General features: G+C 42.5%; 1 protein-coding gene across 1 annotated transcript; it reads left to right on the top strand.

Moving 5' to 3' along the window:
• The first annotated feature begins 1602 nt into the window (after positions 1-1602).
• LOC136427267 (uncharacterized) lies at positions 1603-9646 on the top strand. Its single transcript, XM_066416075.1, has 4 exons — positions 1603-2427; positions 4438-4553; positions 5297-5397; positions 5757-9646. Exons 1-4 carry the CDS (start codon positions 1729-1731, stop codon positions 6074-6076), a joined length of 1236 nt encoding a protein of 411 aa, XP_066272172.1. The 5' UTR covers positions 1603-1728; the 3' UTR covers positions 6077-9646.
• The last annotated feature ends 4356 nt before the right edge of the window (positions 9647-14002 follow it).

Genomic DNA, 14002 nt, shown 5'->3' with positions numbered 1-14002 from the left:
TTTCTGCCACACTTGGCTAAGTACAGGTCACAACAAAAGATAATACAAGTACAGTTAGCGGATACAAAAGAATATGACTATCATTAAATAAATTCTACTTCTCCTCGCTTTTCGGTTATAGTAGATATAAAAGAACAGACGTGTTTTTCAATGGGAGGTTTGTCTAGTCGCATTAGAAATATGAATTTTTGAACAGTACTTAAATGTGTGAAGTAGGGATAATTGCAATCTCATGGAGCGAGCACCAGGCCTGCTTACGCGAGTGGATTGTAGAAAAAAAAATGCCCAAATGGCCATGCTAGTGTCAAACGCTCAGCGCAGCGCCAAACCCATTTGTGGTGGTGTTGTCCACATCGTGAATGGAACAGTGTGTGGAGGAATGTTATGTTCACGGCTACAGATAAGAGTAGATTTATTTAGACTGTTGGATGGGTAAATGAAAGTGTGGGCAACGAAGAGAACCCTACGCTGACTGTTGCACAGCCTAGACTGACTGATTGTTTTGTTGGAGTCAGTGTCACAGTGTGGGGTAGTACAACGTTAACTGCCAGAGGAAAAACCAGGCTAATCATCCTAAGCAACCTCGATGTGTCAAGACATAGAGATACCTTTCTCACTGATCCAGTCACATTTCCAAGATCCTTACCTCTGCAATATGTAAGATCTGCAAGATGATGATGCACGTCCATCAATGAGAGCCATTACAGACCACCTCCAGGATTCAGGAATACAGAGGATAGAATGGCCCTCCTGCAGCCCAGATCTCAACACAATTGAACACAGTCTCAGACTCTGTTATCACTGACCAGCTTGGGCGAGCTGTGCATGCAAGAATGATCAACAGAACAACACTGGTCGACCTGCGACGATTCCTTGTGGAAGAATAGCCAGGGACCGCGTAACAAAATTGGTGACAAGCATGAGGAGGATGTGCCGGGCTGTGGTGACAGCGCCTGGCTTGTGTACTCAGTATAAAGCCACCTTCATCATAACTGAGGCTCCTTTACGCATTTTTTTGTTGGTTTGGATGAAGACTAGCCTTGGCTTTCATATTATTCTGTTTTGTTGATTCAAGTTTCATAATACTCCTACACAAGCCACGTGATACAATGAGAAAAAATACTGAATTGAGCGTTTGACATTAGTAGGGTTATTTGGGCACTTTTTTGATGTGACCCGCTCGCATAAGCAGGTCTGGTGTTCGTTCCATTAATTAATATAATTTACAATCATAATAACTTTGGTATCATAGGAAAGAAAATCACACAAGCTTTTCAATGTTACATAAATCATTGAAATTGATCAAGAACCGTTGAACGGAGATATGATCGACCAAAGTTAAGTTTCCAAACTTTTTGTGCGTAGTTTACATACATACATACATACATACATACACGTGCACACATACATACATGCAAACGCTACCAAAAACAAAATCTTCCTGGCGAAGATAATGTTCAACGCCCTCGGCGAAGATCAGGCGGGGTAATAAGAAAACTAAGGGACCAGTTCCTAGCCTTAGGCAGTTAGGCAAGCCATGTTTACGAGTATCAGCGAAACCTTATTGAACCTTTGAACTTTGAACTCACAGATGACGTAATGTTTGCAGGGCACACCTGTGTTTCGTTCAAACAAGGTGTGTGTTCAAATAAAGCGCATAAGATGGAGACCGGTGCCCAAGGAGACACGGTGTTTTAGAGACGTTCCCTTACACAGCACGATTTCGCCATGTTGAGGGTCTGTGAGAAACTCCGTGAGGCGGACGCGAAGGGCAGGAGGTACGGACTAGCCCGTGCTGAGACAGACTACCTCCGTGCCCTGGTGGACGCCATGGCTGACGTGGACAGGCTGGCGGAAGTGGAGCTGCTCAAAAGTCTGGGCGACGTGAACTTGGAGAAGGGAAGACTCGGGAAGGACGTGACGAAGTTCAGAAGGGCCTTGGTGCTTTACATGGCTGCTGTGGTCCGGTGTGATCATCGGGACCAGGGAGAAGGTATAGAATACCGGTACGAATATGCGGAGAGGCTTTTACAAGGTGTGTTCAAAGGGCCACGGGGTCAGGAACAGCAAAGTGGAGACAAGGAGACGACTACACATTCAAACGTCGCAAGAAAGTTTCAAGAAGTGGACAGGAAACGGGCTTACGGTGGTAACACAGACTTTGTGCTGGTTGGATACGCACAGTTGATGGTAGAAGGAATTGTAAACGAGAACAACATGTTAGAAACAGAAGCAATCAAAAGTATCGGTGACGTGTACCTGAAAAGAGGAACAGAAACTAGAGACACACGAAACTTGACCAGAGCGTCTGCTCTGTACAACTTGGCACTGACGCGGTGTCACAGCGTACAGGGAACAGTTGTCCTTGTCCACCGTTTACTGCACACCGCAAAAATCAGGCAAGACATCGCCGCAAGAAAAGCCCAGGTGAACGATGTTTATCTTCGCCTAGAAGATTATGTTTTGGGTAGTGTTTGTATGTATGTGTGTATGTATGTATGTAGAAAAGCAGAATAACTGGAGAAGGCCTAGCTACATATATTGTCTTGATATTTGGTATGTGGGTAGGTCTTGATGAGACCTCAAAATGATTAGATTTTGGGTCCCCTAGTGACTTGCTACGGTACTTCAGCGTAACTTCCGGGTTTGATATCTCGTGTTCTGGACATGCTATGGTCAAGATTTTTAGTGGTAGATAGTTTTTAGAAAAGAAAGTAAGTGGTATAGGTTTGGACGCCCTAGCGGCTTTTCTGGCACTGCAGGAGCAGGTTTTGCTTCAGACTTTGAAAGGGAATAACTCAAGAAGGACTTGATAGATGGTCATGATTTTGGTATGTAGATAGCTTCAGTTATGATTTACATAATCAAATGCGTGCGTATTAGAGTTTATACATTTGCCGCATTTCACGATAGGACAAATGTCTCAAACATGTGACATATAATTGAGGAAGAGAGTAATATTAATAGATATCAACTATGCAAATGAAGACCTCATTTGCATAATTTATTAGAAAATACTATAACACAAGATGGGAATGACGAATCATCATGATGTTTGGTATGTAGGATTAGGCGATTATTATGCAAATCAAACTCTAATTTGCATGAATAATGAGGCAATTTCAAGATCCGCTGTGTTCCATGATCTGACTATTCAAATATGTGACATTTGCGACTGATGAAGAGAGGAATGTGGATGGATAATTTATGAGAAACTATAATTCCATACTGGTAAATGACTACAATTTCATACTTGTGGCATTTGGAAATTATGTGAATGTGAACATCGTTGAATTAAATCATGCTAATAAGGACCTTATTTGCATACTTGATGATTAAAGCTAGCATAACCTTCTTTAAGCTCACCCTTTGGACAACTGCTGTTATTAAGATGATCAACTGGTGTGATTAGTAATCAATGAGAAACACCCACAATACGTCAACCATAAAGGTTAAAATCATTTGGCGAAGATATGACGTCGTGGAACTCTAGTTTGTTTTACTTGACAGGAAAAGACAATTATAGAACAGGAGCATCATGGGTCAAAGACACTTCCCGCTAGAATAACAACGACTTTTTAAATTGAAACATTTGTATTATAGCTACATTATATATTATGATTTGGTGGCGTTTCGCTGTTTTTCCCCTTCGTGAAAAATGGAGGTTTTGTTTTCTGTATGTCTGACTGTCTGTTCCTGTTTCTGTTTTTGTATCTTTTGTTTTGGACATAAGGTGGTCTTGATTGTTAATGGTAGATAGCATTTGATGTCAAGAAAAAAGTGTTGTAGGTTTCTTCGGGGGTCTGAAACTGCAGGGGGTGCGTAGATATGTTATAGGGGATAACTGAAGAAAGGAACGAAGCATTTTCATGATTCTGGACATGTAGGTACTAGGTAGCTTAGACATATAGAATACAACACGGGGTATTCCGTATCACCCGAGGGTGATGCGGGATACAACGTGTTGTATTTTATTTGTGTCACACCTTGGTCATACCCACCCGAGAAAACACACATTTCAATGCCGAATGCGCCAGAAGTTTAGGGAATTTTGTGTCCTCGAACAAAAAACTGTAACAACATTGATTTAACCTCCGAATCCGGTATTCGAATTTCCGACGGCGGTGCAACCGGCGCGCTCGAAATGCATTCGAAGTATTCTATGGAAGCCTGTGTGATACAACTTCTGTGATATGTGATATGTGATACGGATAGTTATCACACGGTCCGGAACACCCGTATCAGGCCCAGGCATGACATAAAGATATGTACACATAATGCAGCAAGTGCTGAAGGGGCTGGGCACCAGAATTTGTTTAACAGAAACAAAAAATAGAAATAAAGAAAAACAGAAATAAATAGAGCAGTACTTTGAATAGGTTACACCATGTAGAATTACAAATCTTATATTTGTAGTTTGCATATCCGTTCTTTTAGAGGTCAAGGCGTACGCAACTCCACCAAGACGTGAGGGACGGGAAGGATCACTTCTCTCCCTTCTCAGTTGCGCCCTCGAGTGACGTCATCGATGACGCAATGCAGCGTCTGAACATGTAAGTACAGGGATGGCTGGTTATGTCTGATTGGTTGGTTGGTTGGACCAGCTGAATGTAATCAGTTCCAAACAAATAAGGTCAACGACCTGGACCAGACGACTATTATATAGCCATGGTTACCGGTAAAGTACCTGACACCTTGTGGTGTTCATTTACATTTTGTAGCAAGTAGCAGGACAAAGCTGGGGGTCTGGTCACCCTATACTAGTATATTGATGTGTTCGAGTAAGAATAAACAGACCATGTAGTTGGTTTTGGCTTGACCGTGTGAAGGCAATGAATTTTCCTGCAAATGTTACCTTTCTAGCAGTGATTTATCACTCTTTAGTGGCCCAGAACCGAATACTGAAAACGTCACACGAAACGAAGACGACATATAGGTGTACCGCTGTGATTTCTTTTTATAGTGTGTTGAGTGCTAAGAAATTTAACAGTTCGAAGTGAAAGTGACTCTTTGATATGATTTTTTACGCGTTGAAATTTGTTGAGTTGTAGGAACTGAACCTGCACGATTTAAATCAAAGGAACATACTGTAAATTCCCTTCATGTGTTTTGCGGATAATTTTTGTTAACAAAGTAAGGACAGAATTGTGCAACAATGCAGACGGATGCACTCAATTCCTCGTTTGTACGGCCCCTACGGTGATATATTCCCGAAATCTCATTTCATTTTGATGCTATCATATTTGTAAATTATGGTCATTACAACAAAGAGAGAAGGTTTTTTTGTTGGTTTTAGATGCTACCACAGGTACCTCCAGACGGCAGACCGTGACTTGGAAAATGGAGATCTGGACTCTGCAGAGCAGAACTTAGCAGCCGCCCTGAAGCTTGTTCACGGTCTGTCATACATTTTTAATGCATACGTCATATCTACAATTACCATTTAAGTATGATAAGTCGTTTCTAAAGTATAAAGTTGCAATTGCAACTGATCATAATGAAAAGTTTTACAGGACAATTCAAAGAGCCTACATCCCTCTGTCACGAACAGTTGATCTTTATCATAACTTTTATAATCATTAACTTATTTAACTTGATACTGGCCCTAATCAAGACGCCAGTGTTTGTATGGTCTTTGTATGGTGACCTCCACGATTTGGAACACAAATACCATTCTTAAACGTATCAATGGAACCAAGTTGAGTATAGCTGTTGAATATTTATCAATTCTGACATTTTCAACTTCCTACCTTCAGATCCAACTAAACCCGACAGAGCTAAAGAAGCCGATTGTCTGTGCAAGTTGGGTGACGTCTACGTCGAGCGAGGCAAGCGGGCAGGGGAAGGTAGGACATTCACACAGGCCGCAGCTCTGTATAACGCCTCCATAGCACGGACAGATGGAGACAAACAACACGTCATAACAAGGCTGCAAGAAACAGAAAGGCAGTTTCTTCGGAACACCTGTAAAATAAACTGTGAACCGTGTCCGTACAGCATCGCGTTAGATCACATAAAGGAACTGGACAACATGCGTGCCCGTGCCAAAATGATCTCAACTAGAAATAATACATAAAAAACACAACCCATACCAGTGTGACGAAGATGATCCCGTCGTGAAGGAAGTAGAGATCAAACGAGCTGAAGCAATCAAGAACTTGTTCAAAAGTATCACAGTTGAAAGACAAGCTTTTATCCAAGTACTGACGGATGAATGTATTGCAAAAATCGGCCCTCCAACGTGTAAGTACGCTTTCATTGGGTTGGGGTCACAGGCCACAGAACTGGTCACGCCGTACTCCGACCTGGAGTTCGCCATTCTGATTGAGGAAGGGAGGGATGATGATGATACACGGAGGTACTTCCTAAACCTTACACACTTCTTACACCTCAAAGTTATCAACCTTGGCGAAACCATTCTCCCGGCCATGGCCATCCCGTCACTCAACGACTTCCTTTCAGAAGACCCAGAAAATGACTGGTTCTTTGACTCCGTCACACCTCGCGGCTTCGCCTTTGATGGCTTCATGCCATGGGCTTCTAAGACTCCTTTCGGAAGAGACGAGACAAAAGGCAAACCTTCCGTTAGTCTTATCCAGACTCCTGCTAAGTTAGCGAAGTATCAATATTTCCACATTGCCCGGGCGGAAGGCTATCACCTATCAGACATCCTCAGACGGGTGACCTACTTAACAGGAGATGAGTGTTTAGTGGATGATTATACGGGCAGAGTGAGCAAAAGCGTATACCATTTCCCTGTGCACTCAGGGTTGTCAGCAACAAAGGATAATGCCCGGCCGATAGACAACGTTAAGCCGATTGGGGAACTCATAGATGTGAAGAGTATAGCTGAGCATATGGACAAAGTGAACAAAAGCATAGATCGTTCCCTAGGCCCTCTGCTGTCACGATTGTCAGCAACTTCAATACTGGAGGATAATGTTAAGCAAATAGAAAACGTTGAGCCAACGGGGCAACTTTTGGATGTAAAGAAAGAAATATACCGTTTTCCCATCGTAGTCATTGATGTGTTGAGTAATTGCTGCGGTATTACGGTCCCCAGTGTGTGGAGAATGATAGAGGAATTGCATAACACACAACGGATCAGTCAGGAAGATGCCCACCATTTGACCGTACTGATCAGCATATCAGCGGAGCTACGGTTAAGAACGTACATTGCCAACGGAGGACAGAAGGACAGACTGTCTCCTCTCACTGAGATGAAAATCCAACTAGATAAATATGACGTAGATGACAGTTTCGTTCAGACAGTTTTTTACATACCAGATTCAAAAATGCTTTTGAGGTACTACTATACTGCCATCCCATTAAAAAGATGCATTGTGACTATAATTGAAAAGGAGATCCCAGCGACAAAGATATTCCCAACAGACATCTTTGATTCCTCATCTCAAACAAGAGGCCGCATAGCACAACAGCTGTTCCATCTAGATGCATCCATATCTTACTTCGAAGCAGCACTGAAAGAGGCAAGTGGTGACGAGGGAAAACAGTTTGGGATACTTTCCGACATAGGCAATGTATTGCAGACGCGCGGTGACTGTGAGAAAGCAATGGGCTACTACAGACAGGCACTGAGAGTTGGAAATTCTATTCAAGAAGACAGAAATTATGCCGCATTACTTAACAACATTGGACACTGTTTTGGTCACCTAGGTGATAAAAAGAAAGCTATGAGTTATTACGAACAGTCACTAAAGATGAAGAGAGCTATCTATGGTGATGCAACAGCACATCCCGACATCGCTTCATCTTTACACAACATTGGAACATGTTGGAGTGAGCTTGGAGATCAGAAGAAAGCTTTTAGGTATTTGGAACTGTCACTGAAGATGAAGAAAGCCATATATGGGCATACAACAGTACATCCCGACATCACTGCATCACTTAGCAACATTGGAGCATGTTGGAGTGAACTCGGTGATCAAAGGAAAGCTATCAGTTACTATGAACAGTCACTAAAAATGACGAAATCTATATATGGAAACAACACAGCCCATCCTGACGTTGCTGGATTACTTAACAACATTGGATTTTGCTGGAATAACCTTGGTAATCAGAGGAAAGCTATCAGTTATTACGAGCAGTCACTGAAGATGATGAAAGCCATCTATGGTGAAACAACAGCACATCCCGACATTGCTTTATCATTGAACAACATTGGAGCATGTTGGAATAAGCTTGGAGATCAGAGGGCAGCTATCAGTCGTTACGAACAGTCACTGAAGATGATGAAAGCTATCTATGACGAAACAACAATAAATCCTTATGTTGCTTCGTCATTGAATAATATTGGAAACTGTTGGCTTGAACTTGGCGATCAGAAGAAAGCTATAAGATATCACGAACAGTCACTGAAGATGAAGAAAGCTATCCATGGCGAAACAACAGCACATCCCGACATTGCTGCATCATTAAACAACATTGGCAACTGTTGGAGTAAACTTGGAGATCAGAGGAAAGCTATAAGGCATCACGAACAGTCACTGAAGATGAAGAAAGCTATCTATGGCGAAACAACACCACATCCCGACATTGCTGGATCACTAAACAACATCGGGAAATGTTGGGGTGACCTTGGTGAAGAGAGGAGAGCTATCAGTTATTATGAACAGTCATTGAGGATGATGGGAGCTATCCATGGTGAAACAACAGTACATCCCGACACTGCTGCATTATTAAACAACATTGGAAGCTGTTGGATTGGCCTTGGTGATCAGAGGAGAGCTATCAGGTATTACGAACGGTCACTGAAGATGATGAAAGCCATCTATGGAAAGAACACAGCACATCCCGACATTGCTGCATCGTTGAATAACATTGGCAGGTGTTGGAGTGACCTTGGCGATCAGAGGAAATCCATCAGGTATTACGAATATTCACTGAGTATGAGAAAAAGTATCTACGGCGAAACAACAGCACATCCCGACATTGATTCATTACTTTACACCATTGGAACATGTTGGTGTAAACTCGGGGATCATAGGAAAGCCATCAGGTATTTCGAACAGTCACTGGAGATGAGGAAAACTATGTATGGAGAGAAATCAGCACATCCAGACATTTCTTTATCACTTATGAGCATTGGGACATGTTGGTATAAAATTGGTGATAGGAGTAAAGCCATTAGGTATGTCGAACAGTCACGAAGATTATGAACATAATCTATGGTAACAACCTGGCACATACAAACATTGCATCAAAATTGATAAACATTCGATCGTCTAAAAGTGCCCCCCCCCCCGCGATTAAAGTAAAATCATTAGGTATCACAAATCGGCAATCGGCGAAACAACACCACATCCCGACATCGCGACATCGTTAGTTTCAAGAGCATAGGAATGTGTTGGTATGGGATTGGCAATAAGAGTAAAGCTATCAATTATTTCGAACAGTCACTGAAGATTAAAAATGCTACGAGTATGTATGGCTAAAGAACAGCACATTCCTATATTGCGTTGTTAACTTATAGAAGGCATGTATTCTAATACTATGAACTGTGTGAAGTCTACATATGGTCTGACTGAGACTTTTGTTACCGAGTGTGGGGTAAAACAATGTTGTAATGTAAGTCCAACGTTGTTTAATCTATTTGTGACCGATATTATATGTCAATTCAACAGCACTCTGTGTAATCCTCCAGTTATGCATAACAAAGTGGTCCCTGTCTACTATATATATAACGTTATACCCCTGTATATATATATGCTGATGACTTGGTCATCTTCTCCGAGTCAAAACAGGGACTACAATATTCCCTGAATAATTAAGAAAGGTACTGTTCAGATTGGAATCTAAATGTAAACCTTAGAAAAACAAAAATTACCGTTGTTTTTTTCTAAAGCTGGTCGCTTACCGAAAAACTATTCTTTTTTATTTGATAGTCATATTGTAGAAATTATAACGTCATATACTTATCTTGGTATTGTTGTAAACTCAGCTGGCACGTTCAAAGCAAACAACAAATTCTTAAGTTCCAAAGGTTTAAAAGCTCTATTTGCAATCAAACAGTCACTGGATAAAGCCAATGCCCCATTATCTGTTAAAAACATTTTTTGATACCTGTATACAACCTATTCTACTCTATGGCTCAGACATTTGGGGCGCAGTTAAAAGTCCTAAATTCTGTCCCATAGAATCCGTCCATCTCAAATTCTGCAAACAGTCCCTAAATGTTCCCAGATCAGCCAGTAACCTTGCGTCAAGGGCGTAGTTAGGGAGGTACCCAATTCAACTGGAGGCATCATTATCTTCGCCGAGTACTAGTACTCGGGGGAGATTATGTTTTCGGTTGAAAAATCTGTTGGGTGGGTCTGTATGTATGTCAGGAGCATAACTCAAGAAAACTTCAATGAATCTTTATGATTTTTGGTAGATGTGTAGTGGTTGTGCAAAGGAAGGTCAAGTTCGAAAATGGTTTACCTTGCGTTTTTCAACAGTACTGCAGCGGACTTTGAATTTTTTGTGTTTGTATGTAGGCAAAAAAAAGTGACGGAAACGTTGATGGATCTTCATGATTTTTTGCAGGTGTGTAGATGTTGTAGAAACGGAGGTCAAGTTCAAAAATGGTTCCCCTGGCATTTTCCGTCGGTACTGCAGCGGGCTTTGTGTGTATGTGTATTTGTATGTCGCCAACATAACTCGAGAAGCTGTCGATGGTTCTGCATGATACTTAGTGGGTGGGTAAGGTTTACAGAAAGGAAGGTCAAGTTCGATAATGGGCCTTCTAGCGGGTATCTAAAGTATTGCAGCGGAGCTTCAAAGTTTGGGGTGAAATTTTCTGGAGGCGCCAGGTTCATGATTTTTTTATAGTGGATGGGTCTTGGGGCAGGGAACAAGTGGTGTAAGTTTGGGCCTCTTGACTACTTGTTTTGAGCTGCAGTGGGCCTTTATGTATGAAACTTTGGAGGAGGATAACTCATGCAGGGTTTGGTGTATCTTTATTGCTTTTGGTACGCAGGTACCTTAGGTGATGATTAACATAATGAAATGTATAGTATGCAAATAGGGACTTCATTTACATAATTAAAGAGAGTAATGTATAATCCCATTGAAAGCTGTTACTCGACCTCAATTCAGGGACACTTGGAGGATTGCCTGGCTTGGGATTTAGGTCACCCAGCTGTGTGCCAGCTGTGCGCCCTTCATTGGGTAATAACTCAAGAAGGGGTCAATGGATCATCATGATTTTTGGTTTGTTAATAGCTTAAGTCATAATTTGATTTAGATAGATGGTAATTATGCATATGGGAGCCAATATGCATAATTGATGAGGAAAAACCATAATTCCATAGTGATCAATGGCAGGAATTCGATACTTGTAGCATCTGAAAGTTCATTAAACTTGTTACATATATCAGCACACTCTACACATATACTAGTCCTGTACCACCAAATAATTTTTAACACTATCTAGACTGGACTCATTCTCCCCCCCCCCCCCCCCCCAGCATAACTTCCAAATGGCATGATCAAATTTGCAGCGGGTGATGATGTAAATATTAATCACTCTCCATAATAAGCCTTGATTATTTGGCGAAGATAAAGTGTTCGTGGAACTCTAGTTTAACATTTCCTCAGAATACGCCGGAACATGCCAGCTGACAGTCTACAAGCGGGCGCCCTTTCATGTCAATTTCAGCTGGATTCTAATGGTAAAAGATGATGGGCGTCCGGTATCCGGTGTTCCTAAGATACATGTACTAGAAGAATGTGGTTTTGCCTTCGTTTGGAGCCCCCAAGTATCCTTGGGAACAAACATGGTTCCTATCATCAATTCCATTAGCCAACGTTTGAAAGATATTTACACTCAAACATTCTCAGCCGAAATCCACAATGATAGTAGAGAGAAATCTAATAGCAACAAATTACGAACTTTCCTCATTAATTATGCAAATTAGATACTGATTTGCATAATAAGTATCTAATCATGTACATCATCACTCAAGCTATCTATTTACCAAAAATCATTACCATCCATCAAGCCCTTCTTGAGTTATTCCCTCTCAAAGTCAGACGCAAATCTGCTCCTGCTCTTCAAAAAGCCGCCAGGGGGCCCAAACCCACACCACTTACTCTCTGTCCAAAGATCTATCTACCACTCAAAAATCAGTTCCATAGCATGTCCAGAACACGAGATATCAAACCAGGAAGTTCCGCTGCAGTACCGTAAGAAGCCGCTAGGGGGCACAAAATCTAATCGTTTTCAGGTCTCATCAAAACCTACCAACATACCAAATACCAAAACAATCCACCCAGGCATTCTCAAGTTATTCTGGTCCACTACAAACAAACGCTACCCTCTGCATAACCTTCTGGTAAAAATGTTCATGCACAACTCATACGCACTTGCATATACTAGTACGCACAAGTGTGACAGGGCCTTTAAGCTGCTCAGAGCTCTTGCCGCAAGAGAAGTGTATCACCTCGTATGAGCGCGAAAATATATAGTAGACGGAACCCATACTCTGCTTGGAGAGTAAGTAGCCTCCATAGCAGACTCTGTGGGACATTTTTGGCTTTTAACATTTTTTTTTTCTGGAGAGTAGAGTAAGCGACATTACAGTGACCTACAATGACCATCACTGTCGGCATGGGTGTATTGATCACCTTCACAAGAGGCGACAGGCCAGCAGCGGGGAGGACGACCCTGTTACACCCCCTAGCGGTTCGCCAGGTCATCCCACCCACGAACCTAACCAGGCTGGTGATTGATGGAGACAGCTGCCCGCCTCATTACAATAAAATACAGGAGAATGTTTAGAGAAGAGTTGTTGTTCGGAAGATCTCGATGCCAATCCAAACACAGCACTAGTATGCTGTTGTGAAGTAGTCAAAGGTGGAGGAACTTAGTCTCTACCAGACTAACCGCGTCGGAAATAGAAAGAACATTTGCCGGGGGACTTTGGCCATGGAGGATGACATTCCCTCTCTCCGTAGCCGACTCCCTTCATACAATTGACTCTATTTGGCCAATTTCTACTATTTTCCCAGCGACCCGCGGATACTGGTAGAGGCTAGGAGGAACTATTGTTCGTTTCGTGGGGGAAACGGGAGGTATATCCCATTTATATTATAAACTAGCCTCTACCAGGCTCCAGACGAGGCTGGAAAACTCAAATACTAGGGGAGTTGCCTTGGCCAGCCACTCACTCACTCACTCTCTCCCATAGCTTAGTCAGCCGTCGGGGCAGCAAAGCGTTCAGTAACAAATAGGTAATCTCCAAGCAGATCCACGCCGGGCGCGAAAATCGTAGTATGCTAGCCAGAGAAGGTCCAGTCAGCCAGAGAGGGTTCATCAGCCCGGCAGGGATCTGCCCTTGGTCGGACCTGAACAAGGTTATTAACACGCAATTGTTACCTAATCTCCCCGCAGTCAAACTGCGCTTAGAAAGAAGGTGCGAATTGTGCCGGCGTTCGAAGCCCGGCGCCCGTCATGGGTCAGCTGCGCCGTCTCACAGTTACCCGGCAGGTTTGAATTCCAGATAACAATGGACGCAAGCAAGCGCTGGTGGACGGAAAGAGTCCCGTAATTTCCGTGCTATCTGGGAGTTTGAAATTATGGAGACTCAACTTGATGCCATTCTAGCATGTCTGGAGAGTAAAGATGAATTTGTTGGGATTGCGACGGGCAAGGGGAAATCCCTGTGCTACCAAATTGCATTCCGCTGTGTCTGCCGTGAAACAAAACTTGTTTCGATCGTCTCACCGTTACGAGCGCTAATCAGCGACCAAGTAAGGACGTTGTAGAGACTTCTCGATCCACCGGACGACGCCATGGCTTCTGCCATAACTCAAGACATGACAAACGACAAGACTCGGGTTTTACTGAACTGAATATAGACGCGAGAATCTGACTCTCAAAAAGATACAAAGACACTGAAAGATGGCGGTGTTTCGCCGTGGTTTTGCACCGCATCCAAGCGTGACAGAATGGCCAAAAACAGATTCCAAGTTGTGGTTTAAAAAAAGACAAGCATTC

Source organism: Branchiostoma lanceolatum, chromosome 2 (assembly GCF_035083965.1).
Source record: "Branchiostoma lanceolatum isolate klBraLanc5 chromosome 2, klBraLanc5.hap2, whole genome shotgun sequence".
Lineage (NCBI taxonomy): Eukaryota > Metazoa > Chordata > Leptocardii > Amphioxiformes > Branchiostomatidae > Branchiostoma > Branchiostoma lanceolatum.
Note: the sequence above shows the minus strand (reverse complement) of the source record. Positions and strands in the feature narration are given on the sequence as shown.

Coding starts and splice junctions, on each gene's coding strand:
- LOC136427267 (XM_066416075.1), top strand. CDS start 1,729: ATGTTGAGGGTCTGTGAGAAACTCCGTGAGGCGGACGCGAAGGGCAGG. Junction 4,554..5,296: donor GCAATGCAGCGTCTGAACAT/GTAAGTACAGGG, acceptor TGTTGGTTTTAG/ATGCTACCACAGGTACCTCC. Junction 5,398..5,756: donor CGCCCTGAAGCTTGTTCACG/GTCTGTCATACA, acceptor TCCTACCTTCAG/ATCCAACTAAACCCGACAGA.